Source organism: Procambarus clarkii, chromosome 63, assembly GCF_040958095.1.
Source record: "Procambarus clarkii isolate CNS0578487 chromosome 63, FALCON_Pclarkii_2.0, whole genome shotgun sequence".
NCBI lineage: Eukaryota > Metazoa > Arthropoda > Malacostraca > Decapoda > Cambaridae > Procambarus > Procambarus clarkii.
Window position 1 is genome coordinate 7,403,611 of NC_091212.1, and position 18,237 is coordinate 7,421,847.

The 18,237-nt window shown below is 41.2% G+C and overlaps 1 protein-coding gene across 2 annotated transcripts; it reads right to left on the minus strand.

The window, feature by feature from the left end:
- Positions 1 to 38: 38 nt before the first annotated feature.
- On the minus strand, positions 39 to 17,267 carry UQCR-C2 (Ubiquinol-cytochrome c reductase core protein 2). Of its 2 annotated transcripts, none has more exons than XM_045760781.2 (9): positions 17,108 to 17,267; positions 13,898 to 14,046; positions 13,227 to 13,418; positions 11,584 to 11,803; positions 10,482 to 10,693; positions 9,692 to 9,905; positions 9,094 to 9,205; positions 6,015 to 6,124; positions 39 to 614 (listed from the first exon to the last, which is right to left on the minus strand). In XM_045760781.2, exons 1-9 carry the CDS (start codon positions 17,150 to 17,152, stop codon positions 531 to 533), a joined length of 1,338 nt encoding a protein of 445 aa, XP_045616737.2. In that variant the 5' UTR covers positions 17,153 to 17,267; the 3' UTR covers positions 39 to 530. The 2 variants fall into 2 exon arrangements, with proteins under 2 accessions (XP_045616737.2, XP_069164780.1); XM_069308679.1 differs by lacking the exon at positions 17,108 to 17,267 and adding an exon at positions 16,715 to 17,069.
- Between the last annotated feature and the right edge of the window lie 970 nt (positions 17,268 to 18,237).

Genomic DNA, 18,237 nt, shown 5'->3' on the forward strand with positions numbered 1-18,237 from the left:
ATTAGCTAATTGCAGGGCAGTTGAACAAAAACAAACTATTCTAAATTGTATTTATTCCCAAGGAATAATTATTATACCTTTACAGTAGTTATCATAAGTATCTACAACTTTTGAAATGTTCTCTTCAGTTATCTATGTACATTAAACATCATTTGCATTTCAACACACAAAAACGCTCCCCCACGTTAGTTATGCTTTCTGTCACTACTCTCAAAGGTCTTTGCTATTTTTCATGCCAACTGTTACAAATGCTAAAGAATCAGACCTACACTTAAGATATGAATGAAATCAATCCAGAAAACAGTTTTTCATCATCACAATCCTAATTAAATTAAAACAATAAAATTAAGACAAGTGCATAATTAATGACATACAATAATATTTACTATGAATATAAATTCTGGTCCACTATACAAGCCGTTGGATGGGGAAGAGAGTTGGCAATTGTGATGTAATGGATTGTAGACGCCAAGTACAGTACTATAACCATTGAGTTTACAGCACACCCTCATGTAGGCACTTTATCTTCTTTACAACTGATCCACGTACGGCACTTTACCAATACTTCCCACTGCACTCATGCTTAGCTTGCCTGCTAATACTTTTCCAAGTGCCTAGAAAGAAAAAACGGAAATTAATATTAATTAAAAAAAAAAAAAAAAATGATGGCAACGGCTCTGACCTGGCACCTGACAGTGGAATTGTATCTGTACTCAACATTTGTAAGCTTCATATTTCTACAGCATAGTCCTATAAAATAACATCAACATTAATATAACAAAAATGTCTTAAGGAATTTCTTGACAACTACAAAAACATAACTGCAGGTCAAGTTAAATAAAATTAAGTATCCCATTAGCCATCATCTCTCAATAGAAAAAAGCAGAGGAAATTGCTGTGGTTGACAGTAATGGCTAAAGTGGAACTGGTAGTGGTGGAAGGAACGGATGATGGGTCACAGACTTTTTAGCCACTCACCCAGCAGTAAGTGGGGACCCAATTGTAAGCCGATTGGCGGACTGTGTTCCAGAGATTAAAATGAACTGCGAGAGGAAGAACTCTAAACCTACTGCTAACAAGTTGCATGTTATCCTCCCCTACACCCATGTAAAAAAAAAAAAAAAAAAAAAAAAAAAAAAAAAAAAAAATGCCGATATTTTACCGACAGTGGTCCTGCAAAAATTAGGTAAATATGACACATTGGTACACCACCAATATAGGTAACACAATAGCTTCACACCAATCATTTGGCACCTCACTCTCCAGTTACACCATCTGATATATATATAACAAACACATCCTCCAACACCTCCCCCCACCATACACAAACATATCCTGTTATTTCATCTGTATTGGGAACCTTTATCTTGTTTCCACTCTAATTTTCCTCTAGCCATCCTTTGATTCCATTGGATTACTTCACTCCAGTACACTCCACTCTACTCATTTAATAACATTCAGTACTGCCTCCACCATTTGAAATCATTATTCTTAAAGAAAGAGTTCTATGGCTGTAACACCTGTTCACTCCAGCCACCATTGTAAAGATCTTGATAAATTATTAACCAAAAACCAGCATTGTATGTAATGAAACGCCATTTTCTGGGTGTGACCCGGAGGATCCCCGTAGCTACCCAGGATGATATGGATATATTAGCTTTCAGGCATCAGTCAAAGTGCATCGAGTTCGGGCCTACTGGGGACCACGAGCCAGAACCTGGTCCCCTCAGAGAGGTACGGGGAGCAATGGCCTATAGAAACTCCCGTGTGGTTTGAAGCATTCTATGTTTGCCATCAACCGGGTCAGGCACCCCAAAACAAACCCCTATTCTAGTGAAAATATTGCTACCAAAAGCCAAACGAGTGGACAGAACTCCCTAAATAAAAATGAGCAAACTAGCATGTTATGTTGCCACGCCACCATCTGCGCACACCCCCCCCTCCCACCTCGGGAAGGGAAAGCCCAAGACCCTTGCACCAGCAATCTACCTCAGTTCTTAGGCTGGATGTCAAAACATGCGAAAACACTGCCGACTGGAGGGAGGGAGGGAGAGTTGCCCGGGAGCCTCCGGGTCACACCCAGAAAATGGCTTTTCATTACATTCAACACTGGTTTTTTGGGGGAAGCCCCATCAGCTCCCCGGAGCTACCTGACCAAAGATAAGGAAAGAGATACAAACCCGGGAGACAGACACCACGCACCCTAAACTAGAAGCAAGACAACCGGTAACGCCGAATGACCCTGCAGACGACCTGGGACATCCGAACCCTGGAACAGGGAAGAAGGGAACCTGGGCAACCCAAAGCATACCCACGGCCACATAGACCATGGCGCGCAGGCAACGGCGGAAAGCCGCAACCGGACACAACAATGATGCATCCCGGCCTGACAAACTAAGCATCAACAACCAAGGACCCCTCCGGAAAGCAGCAGACTCATTCTTCGCCAGAAAAGGAGACAGCTGCAAACGACCAAACCTACCACCAGGACCAATGAGCAGAAACCTCTGTGCCAGAGGAGCATGAAGCTCCCAGGCCCGACCTCCAGAGGTCAATGCCAACAGGAAAAGAGAGAGCCTTAGAAAAACAATCCTAAACCAAAGGGGCCATTACAAACGAAGGAGAGAATGGAGCCGAAGCAACAGCAATACCAAACGCAAGCTGCAGCGGCTCCACCAGCACTGCATGATATGAGACGACAATATTCGGCATTAGATGACAGTCTTGAAACAACCCTGAAGGAAGGACAAGACAACCCTAGCAGAGAGATCGAAGGACACCTACGAAAAGATAGGAATATATAACGGAAGGACCGCCAGGAACCTCATACTGTCACAGAGACGAAGCACGCAGGTGGGAACCATCAACTGATCCACTAACGCTCCATACAAGTGATGTCAGACTTGAGTCAGGAGACCAGACGTGAAGACTCGAGGAGAAGAGCAAACCAGTCACGAACCAGGCCGGACCGATCTGTTGAAAAAGGCGGAGCCGCAGGAAGACCCTTTGGTTCGCACACCAAGCAAGCAGCGCCTGAAACAAAGACTGGGCCAGCCACCAAGGAGCCAGAAGGACAACTCTTCCCTGGTAAGTCTCCAAGCGAGCCAGGACCTGGAGCAACAGCTGAACCGGGAGGAAGAGGTACAGGGAACCCCTCCTTGCTCAGTCCTCCCTGAAGGCATCGATCCCGACGGCCTCGCAGTCAGGGAAGGGTGCCACATATACCAGAAGACAACTCTACTACTCCGATGCAAAAAGGGCCACCTCCGGAGTCCCAAAAGTCTGGCAGAGACTATTGAACGAGTTGGTGTCGGCCATCCATTCCGTGGAGAGAGGAATGAACCGTGACAGGCCGCCCGATAAGTCTCTGGCTAGCAGACAAGAGGACTGGCTGGGAGCCCAAACCAGCCAGTTGTCGAGGTAGGCCAACACCTGAACACCTAAGAGACGCAGACGGGCCACAACGACCTGTGTAAGGCGTGTGAACACGCGAGGTGCCAGGTTCAACCCGAACGGGAGACAACAAAAGTGGTAACCCTGATGCCCCACAACAAAACCGAGCCAGTCCCTGAACCCCAGATGAATTTATGGGATATTCATGCCCATGCCACCTCTTGGGTGGCTTAATCTTTATTAATCAATCAATCCAGATGAATCGCGACTTGCCAATAAGCGTCCTGGAGGTCCAGGGACACCAAGAGCCTGGCGCCAAAAGGAGCCGAACCTGGGACAGCGTAGCCATCCAAAAGGAGGGGCAATGAACCTAGGGGTAGAGACGGGACAAGTCCATTATGAACCGCAGGTCCGCACAGTCCTGTTTTGGTACTGGGAACAGACAGGAAACCCATCCGAGGGACGTTGTCGTTTTGACCATGCCCAAGTGAACCCACTCCAAGATGACCCAACACCGCAGGGGAAGAGGAATGCGCTCGAACCCCCCAAAGCCACCGCAGACCAAAGGAAACGACCCGAAACGCCAACAAATCACAGGACCAGAGGAATGCGCTCGAACCCCCCAAAGCCACCGCAGACCAAAGGAAACGACCCGAAACGCCAACAAATCACAGGACCAGGCATGAGCGAACAGCGCAAGCCACCCCCCAATCGCCCCATCAATAGAGCGAATCGCTAAAGGGCCTGCACCCCTTACAAGACCCAGAACCACGCATAGAGCGAACACCATGCTGACCAGATGAAAGCGGCGCCAGACCCGAAACTGGCACCTGTGACCTACCTTGACGAGAGGAGTCCCAGCACAACCCCTCAGGGAAGGCCCCCCCACCCCGCTATCCCCAGAGAACCAACAAGTCAGACATAAGGCGACAAGTCGCTGAAGCAGCTTGTATATACTGCGCCACGACAAATTCCTCAAAAAGGTAGACATCCTAAGAGCCAGGGACCCAGGCTGATTCCAGAGAGAAGGCATGCACCGCCTGCTGACACGCGAGCCGGGAAGCATAAAACAGCGAAACCGTATCCCGCAAGATCAGTGCAAAGAGCTTCAACAAGGCAGCCACCGAGCCCAAGGCACCGGACCCAGGAACAGCCCCAAGTGTCCCCACATCCTCTTGAAGCCAGTCCGAAGACAGCTCCAGGAGGGAAAAGAAACGCAAGGCCGAAGCCAAAAGGCCCCAGATGCGCAAGTCCTCAGCAACCTGTTTAGCAGAAAGGGAGGAAACCTGCACATGGAGCTGCACGACGCCAACATTCCGAGAAAGGGCAGAGGGCAAACAGGCACTCATTGAGGTGCTCAAGGTCACCCCCAGGAAAAACCTGAACCACCGTCGATGCCTCGCGCCACTCTAGTGTGCTGGAATGACAGAAGGAATACCAAGCCTCCAAGGCAAACACAGGACAGTCCGCCAGCCAGGACGACTCGGAAACCCTGTAACGGACCCAGTAAGGGAACGAAATCCCAAACCCTGAAAGACAACGGATCCATCACCGAAGAGTAATCAGGGTTACACAGGAGGTAAGCCGCAAGGGCCGCCCACACCGCAGATGGTAGGATGCGGTAAGCCGAGAACCTCCAGAAAGATGGAACCGACCCAGCCGGGGGAACACAGAACCGAACCTAGGGAGGGGCAGACACCAAATCCAACTCTTACACAGAGGGAGGGAAAAAAAAAAGAGAGCCCCACTCCTTGTAACAATAAGCCCCGCTCAGAGGGCAGAAAAACTCAGACGGGGTCCAAGGCCTGCAAGTCAGCCCCTCCCCCGCCCCAGCATCCTCCTCCGCAGGACCCAGGGCCAAGTCACCTCCAAAGCACCGGCCTCTAAAGAAAAGGCCGGTGCAGCCGTGTAAGTCAGACCAAAGGGGCCCACTGGTCAGACCCGGAGGCTTTGGCTGAGAGATCGAACTCTAAAGCCTCCATCCTCGCACCGGAAGGGACATCCACCAAGACCGCCCGAGTCTCAAGACCATCGAAACCCTGCCCCAACTCTGAAACCCTCAGACGTTTCGGAGCCGGAAGGAGGGAAGGGGGGGGGGGGGGGGCGCCAGAATGAACCACAACAGGGAAAGGACGAAGGGGTGCGGACTGAACTAAGGTCGAAGCGACCCCACCCCCAAGTCTGGGTCCCTATAAGCAAAACAGTGCAGCCTTGGGGCATCCGGGTGAGTAAGCAACAGAGCGCGCTGCAACAACCTAAAGTGCACATGCAATACCTGCGCCGCCTGTACCCATAGAAAATCATTATTAGACTGTGTAAACTGAGTCACCAGCAAGCAACAGAACTCACAGGACTCTTGGGTCGAAAGTGTCACTGACCCAACAGGAATTGTGACGGAGGCAAAAACAGCGAGTCACTCCGAGACAATAGGACCGAGCAACCCTCTAACTCGCACGAAGCGAGGGGAGACTCTGGGGTTACATCCATCAGACCTATGCACCCCCGTGGGGTTTCCCAGGGTCCTGAGACAGAACTCTCAGTCAAGACATTATGATTCTTATGGTTAGCTCATAAGGATGACAAAAACTTAATATAATACACAAAAGTTACAAATGACTTACTGCTTGCACTGAAGTAGATGTAACACCATCAACGGCTGCAGCTGCTGCAATAGGGCTAATGAACTGGCCTGTTAAAAGTGCCTGTAGACCCATATCTTCTATGCTCTCACCTGTAAAAATGAGGATTATACTATATAAACAGGCATGAAACAACTGCAACATTTTTAAACATTTATAATAAAAAAATGTGAAATGTACGAAATGCCAGATTGTTAGGGTTGGTTGATAAAACTGAAGGTGGCGAATATGGAGCTTGAGATCATCAACCATGTTATTCTCATTTGAGTAATTATGACAAGTATTTAATCCATGTAAGTGGACTAAATATATCATTAAAGTGCCTTTGTCCAAGGTAGGAAGACAGGTCAAGCAAGTACATCACGACTTCCTTGACGACAACCATAGAGGGAGACAGTCAATGGGGAGCTGGTCACATGTGGTTGCTGTTACGATCCAGTTATATCAAATTGAATGAATAACAATAGTAATGTATTTAGAAGTAAGATGATAGCTATTAAGCCTTTTTATCCATTAAGATGACATAAAGATGCTATGGTTCATGACTTTTACAATGTCTGTGACCATAAAGGAGTAATGGAAGTATTTATGTATCATTGTACGTAATGTCTTTTATTCAATTTTGGTATGGATGTATGTAACCGCACGCAAGAGCACCATTTTTGAAGTTAAGTGGTACTATGAACTTGTGGGACTGGAACTTGAGGCAAGAGGCAGGATGTGTGATCAAAGGAATACCAACTCTGTCAAATGAGTGAATTGAATGAGAAGTTTGCTTGATGTTTCCCTGGCCCAGAGATGTGTTGCAGAGTTCTGGAGTCATACATTTTAAGTGTGGGTGAATGCAGTTAAGTCTAAGTATATTTTAACATCCTATGTAATGTTTAGTACAAGTGGAAATTTCCATGCTTGAGGGGAACCATGAGTCACTCAACACACACAGACATGCGGCCTATTGCCATTTCACATCGTGTTCACTTACAGTAATCATGTGTACCTGATCATGTTCAGTTAGGAACCTACAGTATATAGTAAGTTATTCATATACCCACCACTTGTGATGGTATGTTCATTGTTTGGTCTTGATTAGGAGTATAAGGTACTCAGATCTTGTGCATGTGGCATGAGGCTAGTTTGGGCAGGCCAACCACCAGATTTGTTAGAGAAACATGTTTAGATGCAAGGCAATTCAATGGTACCAATTCATTAACTTCTCTTTGTTGAACCAATAATTACCAGCCTTGTGATACTTAGCTTTTCTAAGTAAATGAATGAAGGGTTGAGAGATTTAGGAGATATAGTTTAGTAGTAAAGTAACTAGGCCTAAGCACATCTCATCCACACACAGGCCCCCATGCATTCAAAGAGCACACTTTTGAGTCAGTTGGTCTCGGGACGGCATGGAGTGTAGAGGAATAGTCCAGTGATCTCTTGAGAGCAAGTGCTCCCTTAAGTTAAGTTGGTCTCTTGTTCAGTATAACTAAGATAGTTTAGGTTATTCATTTGTGTTGGACAGTGGAGTGTATTAGCCATTAATGTTGATTACTGTTACTAGAATTGTTACCCGACTTTGCCCTCAACACTGGACAAGTCATGTGTTAGTATCTTAAGTGTGTGACTGACTGTCGACTATTGTATGTGGGGATCTGTAAATACACTGGTGAAGTTTTAGTTCACGTTTAAATTGTCCTTTCCCAGTTTCTAGTGTCAGAGTACTGAGTGGGGGGAAGGGGGTAGCGGCAGTTAGGGGTTACTAAACTATTTCCCGAGCCGTATTTTGACAACACACAACAGTGACAGAAGACATCGCTGCCACAGTAGGGCAGTGAAGGGAAGGTGATAGTCAGGGTGATCAGGGAGTGGTGAAACCAGTGTGGAGCCAACAACCAATGTAGAGGGTCAAGAAAAGCGAGGAAGGGTAAGGATCTGGAACAGCAGTCTATGCAAGAAAACTAGGGAGCTCTCCCATCGATAAAAAAAAAAAAAAAAAAATCTTACATGGGGGTATGACTTGGAAAATGGTTTATATTCTGGATTTAGAGACCAGGATTATGATGATAATAGCAGCACTGTGGCTTGAGTTAGTAATGTGCACAGCATATTGGGAGGCATTTTGCTCTGTTAGGTAGCACTGTCACTTGACTAGTGTGGGGCTATGCTGTGCTTGGATGCGAGATTACCACACCCACCAGCACTCCTTAGTGGTTAGTTATGGTGCATAAAATTGTAGTTCTAACATGTGTATAATATTGCACATATATTGACAAATATATGTGTATACCTGTACTCTACATATTCTGTGACATAACTTTGATAGATCAATATCATTACACTTCAAAAAAAAATTGCAAAACATTAAAAATACATACAAAATATAATACATTGAATACATTCAATGAATGCAGTTCCAACTTTTTGCAAAATATGCAGGATTAGGTTGAGCTCTGATCACTAGTTATGATACTATTACATCCACCAGAACTACTGGTGGTTCATAAAATTATAGCTAATTACAGTATATAAGAGCAAAAACAGTTTTATTGTTTGAAGAATACAATATTGTGCCCATATTAGATACTCTAATATATTTGAACAAACCGATGTTCCACAAATTGTGTTACATAAATTTCTCAAATGATACACTATTGAATAATATTACTGTAAAAAACTGAAAAAAATTCAAGAGATACTGAAATAAGTGTAAAAATATATTTGCAGTAACTCGCCTGGCCTGGGGCGATTGCTCAATGAACGCTCGTGAATCGTGTTATCACAAGCTTTCTGTGGTCCACCACAGTGTCTTTTTTTGTATTATTTTTTCCCCTGGGGTTAAAGGGGAATATTATTACATTACAGTTGTTGAATCCGAGGCATTCAAGACAAAGTTTGCAAAAGACATAGTAATTCAGAAATGTTAACAGCCCATTTTGGGAAATATGTTAACATGTTGAAAGGCAAGGCATTAAGGAAAAAGAAAAAAACATTAAGCAGAAAAGAACATACAGCATTGTGTATGTTACTCAATGCTCAACCGAGTTATGAAATACTGTTTTGTACTGACCTCCTGACTCTGAAGCCATAAGGAGGGCAGCCTTGACCCGGTTCTTGCCAGCAGCAACCTGTGCATCTGACACCTTCAGTTTCTTTAGTGTGTCATGTACTGTACCAACAACCTGAAAATATTGAAATGACAAGTCAATATAAGTGTACCATACTGTGAAATAATTGTGCATTTTTCATTAAAAGTATGGAACTTGCCACATGTTAGACTATGTCGACCACATTGCTGCTAAATAGGACCACAGGATTTATACCAAAAAAGATGAAACACCCAAGTATCCTATCCTTGGTCAGAAGAGAGACTTTACAATCCCAATTCAACTGCTCTCTAGGTCAATGAAGCATTAAATTAATATTTTTGGAGACATGGTCCCATCTGTACTCAAAATAATACTTGTGGCACCACTTTTATGCAGTAGGAAAATCCACCCCATATGAGGATGTGGAATTACAATTCTGCTTAATAATTTTCTCCTAATGCAAGGGGGGAATGAAAGAATGCCATTTCAACCCTATTTACAAAAGATTAGGATAAAAGGCTGACAAGTTAAGACATTAAGGTATCTGGTTCTAAGAGTAACAACATATTGGACATTCACCTTATCAACAGATGAAGGATCAGCAATGACAAAGTAGCCAAACAAGCCTGCATCACTGTAATTAATGTTAATTGCCGATGCCATACCAATACCACCAGAAGCTGCCACAGCTTTAGAAAGCACACTGCCAGCATTACTTCCATACTTTGTGCCTGGGCCAACCCCAAGAATGTACTGAGCTACAGCCAGGGATGCTGCATCACTGCTGCCAATGCTGAAAAAAGTAATGATTAATTCAACATTATTTAGATTGTACTTTTTAGTCAAAATATATACAAGTTCAGTATAAGCAAGAGAAGCATTGCAAAAATGTAGGTGATCTTTGTAATTATATATTTTTATCACACCAATTGTATGTTGCAAATTCTGTTTAGTATATGATATGGAAGGACAGAGAAACAAAGAAAAGGCATGTCAAATAGAAAGTTATAATTTTCAGGTACATGAATATTTAATCTAAAGTGAAGATGCATGAAATACTTGTTGCTGCTGCTGCTCCCATGGGGAACTTCACCATGGAGCTTAAACTTCTTACACAGGATACCGTTTGCCAGCGTCTTAATTTAAGCCATAAATACAGTAATATCCAAATAAGCCCCATGTTTAGGACCTATAGCAATTCTGACAAAGGATTCATACCTATGAACTTATTAAAACAAATTCACCTCATCTCTCGCTGTCAAAGTTTATCATGATTATAACTCCATTTCCATTTATGAAAGGATGAGACAGCATCAGCTTGGAGGAAAACATGAACAATTAATAAATCATTTTAAACAAAATATCATACCTGGCCCCTTCACCAGCCACAGCAACAACTGTAACAGCCGCTCCAGTCTCTTGACGAATTTCGCCACCACCATATGCTGCAGAACCAGCCACGTCTTCCCCTTTAGGCAAACCCAAGCTGCTGGCATACGAAACCAAGGCATCGTGGTCGACACCCAAACCAACAACTGCCATGCGATTCGCCAAGTGGGTGGAAGCCAAATAACTGCTCAGCTGTCACGAATAATAAAACGGTAAGGGCTCTTACATGACCATCGCAAATATTCTTAGTAATTTTTATCCTCAAAAGTACTCCTGAATCTACAGAAATCTAAGATGCATGTCAGTTACGTGTGTCTCAGCACCCTATTGAAATGAGAATAATAAATGTGGTTGGTGATAACAATGTATCTGCTACATTATTTTCAATTACTGGTCAAGTCGCCATGTAAATGCCATCACTATGCATTTATTACATCAAGACTTGATTCAGTATAAACAGCAACTACAAAATTAAAGTCAAGTACTGTACTACTGTATTTTGCTTATACACATTATCTTAACCCCACAGTACGTGGTTATCATCACGTGTTGATTCATGGGGTACTGAGGCTATTGTTTCATATTGATTTGAACTACAGTATTATTGTCTGGGTATTACACATGTGATGCTAATATGGATATAATAGCTATGTGATTTGGGGAATATGTTAACATGTTGAAAGGCAAGGCATCAAGGGAAAACGAAAACACATTAAGCAGAAAAGAACATACAGTATTGTGTATGATGTAATTCCATCATAATTACTTGTGTATATCAATTATGTATATGGTTTTTACAATTCTATACGGTTGAAGTATACCAGGTCAGTCAAGCATCATTTGACCTCCACTATACCATTGAAAACAAATATAGTCAATCATACCACCTGAACAGACTCCTGCAATCACATTAACACTTCTAGTATAGCGTACCGATCGTGCAACAATCACCTGTTTTTTAAATCCAGCTATGGAAAGAATTTTTTCCCACATATAGTACCAGACCACATGACTACTCAAGTGTATAATGGGATCATAAAAATAAGTATATTTTCTATATAAAGTGATGATACTTAACTCACCACATCTGTTCCAAGTTTGCCAACACGATGAGGGAGTAGAAAGAGAGAGTTGCCCAAACCAGTATTGCGAAATGCAGCAGAATGAAGTAAATCCAGGGCAATGGTAGTTGGGTCTCGTATGGAAAGGTCTACCTTGATGCGTTTAATAGTATCCTTTAATTCCCAAGGCTTGAAGACTGACTGAGTACCTACTTCACCAAGAATTTGAAGTCCAGCATCCCTGAAATGGTTGAAATGATTAAATGATTGATTAATGCCTTGTAGAATATGGACAAGGTATTCAAATTATAGACAATATGGTATATACCATTACCAGCCCGTCCTCCAAAGAAAGACCAAAAAAAGTTCATTCCATGTACCCGCTAAACCCGCTGTTTAATGAAAAACGGTTTACACACGACTCGACTGATGACGTCTAAATACTGCTGGAACAAGTGCTTCACTGATGACTTTTGTCTGAATTACAACACTGTAAATGCTTCACCCACATAATACAAATAATCGGCATCCTGAACACCTTAACCTAACCACTGTCTAACCACTAACCTAGATATAATATGCTAATATATAATAATATTAACTTATATTTGAGAAAAGTTCTGTTTTGATTGAACAGAATGTTAAAATTGATGAATGCGTCTTTGGGGTCGACCGCTGGATAGAATGAATTTGGTCTAAGGACAGGTTGACCATTTCTGGGGAAAAGAGGGAGGGGACCATTACTGGGGAAAAAAAGTGGGGGCCATTACTGGGGGAAGGAAGGGGAAGGGGGAAGGAAGGGGAAGGGGGAAGGAAGGGGAAGGGGAAGGAAGGGAAGGGGAAGGGGGAAGGAAGTTAGGGTCGTCAAGGATCCAAGAGCAAAGACCAAACCTCTTTGTGCGATTGCTCGCCCAGTTAATGGTCAGACCCGACATTGTTTAACCCCTTGGAGAATACAATTCTCTGCTTTTTTTTTTGTACAGTATATCAATTAAAAAAAAATCCATGTACCATACTGTACTTCATTGTATATCCAGATTTTAATAAACTGGAACATGTGCTCAATTTTTTTTTATGTGCAGTACAGTAATTTTATATTTTTGCAAATGATCATTTACTTAGTGTGGCATGATGAAAAGTGCAGGAAAAAATATATCCAAGTAATTATGAAATATGCCACAGCAAAAGCAAGCTTAACTACTTAAGTATTGTAAACTTATATTTATGCAACTCGTCTCATTATTTTCTGAAAAATAATTTCAATATCAATATAAACCTAGTAATATTTTTCAAATACAGCATTAGAGTTCCAAAGGGTCTTGTCTCCAAATATCATTTATAACATGTTTTTGTACACGTGATGTGATTATCAAAGCAAAAGATACATTTCAGCTACTATGGTGTACTGTACTTACAAATAAAATAGATACAAAACAGTTCTGAAATCCAAAAACTTACCTTGCTATACAGTATTTACAAAATAAATATTTGGCTCCACCCCTACTGAATACTGGATCAAAAGCAGTTGTCAGTATATTTATATATGATACCATCAATAAAAAGGGGTTAATATATAGATAATTCTACAGATTAACCATTACAAAATTTATTTCTGCATGTATTCAAATGCCTGCTATACAAAAAATGGCAAGAAAACAACTTACAAGTTATCCCGGATTACATTGACACCATAGAGCACATGCTCTCTCCCAGACTCGGCAGTGAGGGCTCCACCAATTTGTTGAATATTACGAGTAATGAAAAATGCCGTCATGTTCTTTGTTGCAAGACCAGCACATGCACGCAACATGTGGGAGGCCCCTTGATTAATGCCAGACTCATAACGAGAGCCAGCCCTGAGAAGAAAATTGAAGTTACATTTGAGAAACTAATTGCTGTACCATATAGTACAGTACAGTATTTAATAAATGTAAATTTTACAGTTTTTACAGTTCAAATTATTTTACAGTATTTAAATTTTTACTTTTGTGAAAACCACAGCATTAATCCAATATGACCTTAACCCTATGTTCTCTGAATACTAAACTAGAAAACATAGGTGTAATTATACCACTTGGGGTAATTATACAATTGAATGCTTCTAGTTAATTGCTTTATACATGATTATTGGTTAGGCACCTAAAAAAAAAGTCTGCTGCCAAGTACAAAAAGTTCCAAATATTTTACACTTTCAATAATTTTTAAATATGAAATGAAAAGGAAAGTAAATGACATTTGAAAGGTAAACATGAGAAAATAGCCAAAATTCTATAGTTCATTATAATTTGGATAGTTAAATAATACAATGTTTCCAACAAATTCAGCACGAACTTACTTAACAAGAAGAGCCACATGAGAGACTGGGGCATTATTCTCCAATGAGGCAACAACTGTGCCAGATGGAAGAGTCGTCACCTTGGGGTCATGTTGGGGTAAAGAGTACGAGGACTGCTTAACTGCTGCCTGGGCAACATACCCACGTTTCTGTCAAGATCAAGTTGACCATTACAATGAGAGAAATATCACACACACACGACTGTTATTGTTCAGTACCTTAATTTTTAGAGAACTCTCCTGTGAACCCATTGACTAGTGAAATGCTGTGAGGTACATTCAAAGCTGGGGCCACATTAAGTCCCTTAACTCTGATTCTGAAATCGAGTAAAATGGCACATGTTGGAAAAAATGGAACAAGACTAACTAGTCATGGGTCTCAAAGCCTATGGCTGAGCTAAACAGTAATGTAAATAAACATTAAATATGATATTCCATTTCTAATATTTTTTTCCATATTTTTATGGAAATGGCCCACAAACCAAAAATTTGGTATACATTATTTTCTATCCCAAGGAAAGGAAAAGCATTATATTTTTAGCTATGTAAAGGATTTTGGCATTCCAAGTAGAATAAAAATTAAATAAATAAATGTAAAACACAAAACTTAAGATATTAATTGGAAGACACATTTATCTACAACACACCATCACAATATAGTCAGTAGATGCAATACTTTGAAGACAATACCCAAAATATATAGTTGGCTGTTAAGAGATTCTACCAAGAGATCAGCCACCCATGCCAGTAGTGAACTAGGAAATTAACATCCTTTATTAAAGCAATTTCGTCTGTAAAAAATGTGTATACAGTATTATGATCTATATATTGTACCCGCTCAACATTATTGAACAACATTCCTATATTATTCATTTATGGCAGCTGGATGCTGGTAATGAATCCCTCAATGATAAACATTTCACTTGTAAACTATGTGAACAAGAGCTGAGGCATACTCTCCAATACTGTGTCATTGCCCTGTTATCAATGATTTCAGACAAATTGGTATGAGTTACTTTGAGCTCTGTAACTATACACTCCCGAATACTGGAAGATATTCTTGTGCTGTATCCCAGATTTTGCTAGTGCATGCTGATAGATCGGCCTCACATTTTATGTTCCCCGATTCCATGTACGACTAACCATGCGAGATGGGGGGATATTAAACTTAGTTTTTGAGCCACACATTGTAATCTTTCATATTGAATATGGGTAGCAACATATTGCTGTGTATACCTAAGCTAGTTATAAAAAAAAAAAAAAAATAGGCAATGTACACACATGACATTACCTTTTGCATTTGCACGACATAAGAATAGTAATTGTTTTATTATTGCCACCCATTTTTGGTTTTTAATTATTATTCATATGTTAAGGGACAAGTAAAATTATGTTTATTCAGTATTTTAACTTATCAGTATAACAAAATAAATTATATTTTATATATTGTATTCCTGTTTTTGAAGACTAGAGCTAAGCACCCAAAATACTTTTGTCACAATATCTGGGCATTTTTTCTAATACTGTAAGTGTTATAAATATACAACTTCCATAATATTCAGTAATGACAAATAAGTTGCTTTAAGCACTGTATTCAATCACATTTTTGGATCTTCTTATTTGCAAGTTTACGCTGGTTGCATAGTTTATTATGAACGAAAGACAAGGTATATCAAAACCCTTCACTTCAATTAATACAAGAATTTAACCATTCAAAGTATTACATTATGACTTAAAACTATCCAACAGCAAAGATAAAAATGGTCATTTGAAGCCTTGACTAAGGACTACAAAACTGAATATGGATCAATCCGAGATGTCCAAAATTACAACCTCCAAAGTGCCAAATATGTTAGTCCCCTGACCCAGACCAGCTCTTCCCTACAGCAGCCAATCTTATCTCATTCTAAGGAACAATGTTTCTTTTGAATCATGTCACTAGTTTCCGCGATAAAATTAATACTGTATAACTTTCGTGGCCAACTGTGAATGTAAATGTTCTTAATATCCTGTGGCCAGTAATCTACACTTTTTATTTATTTATATATACAAGAGTTCTTACATTCTTGTACAGCCACTAGTATGCGTAGCATTTCGGGCAAGTCCTTAATCCTATGTTCCCTGGAATACGACTCCCGCGAAAAATCGATTTTACAACCAAGTATTCATTTTACCGTCGAATTAAACAGAGGCTACAGTTAAGGATTTGCGCCCAGTAAATCCTCCCCGGCCAGGTTACGAGCCCAGGACAAAGCGCTCATGGAACACCAGGCGAGCGTAGTACCTCTACGCCACTGAGACCGATGAATACTAACACAATAGGCAAGGTGTTGAAAGCCAAAACTATCAGAGGTATCAAAGCATCACTTGACGGGAAAGAAGACGGGAAACCATAAGCGTAGCTCTTGTCCTGTAACTACACATGGGTAAAAATATTTACGTAATACATTCTCCAAATATATATTAGGTTAGGTTAAGCTTTAAAATCTATATAATAATGAGGGCATGGTCAAATAGGATGAGGCACATCGATCGCAAGACTGTTCACCAATGGATTTTAAAACTCCCCAAACGTAACCCAACCTAACCCATTCTAACCTAACTACATACCATTTTGGCAAATGGAAAACTTTTAATAAAAATTGTACAGTTTAGTCATAGCTAGGTCAAATCTCCCACACATTTCAACAAAGCTAGTTTGCAAAGCAAAACCCTATGTATCACTGGGATAAGATGTATTAGGCCGTGTTGGGTTGGTACGTTTGAAAATATGTTTGTGAACCTTCTTGGTAAGAGACTTATCCTACAGCGACATTACCTGAATTTATCCGAGGGTCTCGACGAGGGCAGGAAGCCGGCAGCTTGTCTAAGGCCCCTCGATTTGCCCTGATAATCTTTTCTAGTTGTATTATAAAACATAACAGGTTTTTTGGCATTTACCGCTTCGGCGGGTAGGCGGTTCCATGGGTTAACATATAACTTTGAAAGATAAAACTTTATACAGTACACCATTACGTTAGGTTGGGTGAGTTAAGCTTAGTTTGGTTCGGCAGGCATTATGCTCAAATAAATAAATGTTATGTAAACAAAGTGATTAATCTCTGATGAAGTGTTGGGGGCAAGTGAAGCCGGCCCGTATCCGGCCCGGCCGCCATAACTGTCCAGTCTTCCTCCTGTGGACACCCAGCCACCTCTCCTCCATGTCACTCACCGCTACGCTCCTCAACACACACGGCTTCACTGCATGCGAGGCCATCTTTTCTTATTTCTTTTCTGCTGGGAGTGTGTAGGAGACGAGCCAGCTGACGACCAATGGTGTCCAGCGGTGTCACGCAGGGTTGCCACATCTCACTTGCTCAAAGTAGCGAACTCCAGGACTAAAAGAAGCAAATTTATATTAAAAGTAGCCCAATATTTTGTTTAGTATCTGCTGATTCGGCTTTCAGACAATCAGTTTTCAGACAATTCGGTTTTATACAAGACAAATATATTACTCTTTCAGAGTAATATATTTTAATACATAGAGTAACACTACACGATTTTATTGGTTTTATTAATATTATTACTGCATGTATTTAATAAAAAAATGTGATAATAGGATAACTTACCAATACTCGCAGCATGAAACACATAATTATGGGTGTGGAGTCCCTCCAGTACGTCTTCACAGTTGAACAATCTTTATCATTATTATTATTATCAACAAGTTCTTCTGTATCCAGTCCGGTTTTCTTTTTGATGTATATGTTCTGGGTCTCAAGACACGTCAAAATGTCTAGTCCCATATCGATTTCTTAGTTTAGGTTTCATGTTACTCTCGAAAATAGCCGTTCAGGCAGGGCATTACTGGCTGGTAAGTTGTATATTTTCAATGCAAACTCAGCGAGGTCAATTAGAAATAGGCTCTCCAGAAGGGTTCTTGACAGTTAATTATTGCTTTGGTCCAAAATGACGATCCAGATACTAGAATTTGTCTCTCACAAATGTTGGACCAGTCAGTGGTGAACAGTAGACGTCACTGGTTTTCAATTTCAATATGCTTAAAGTGGTCAGCTAGAACCAATCAAAGTTCAGGAAATGGGGGACGTGTGTAGCTAAGGCTAGTCACTATGCTACTGACTAATTCTTCACCTTTTTTACAAGTTTCAGCGATACTAGGAATGCTATATATAGAAGCTCTTTGCAGACTCTCACTCAAAATTGATATCGCATTGATATATATCACGTTATGTGATTTCTGCGTTTCTGAAGTTGGGTCGTAGGGCGTAGGACCACTTTGTCCTTCCACCGGAATGCTTGTGGGTCATACGTAAAAACTTGGACTGGCTTCAGTAGGGGCCT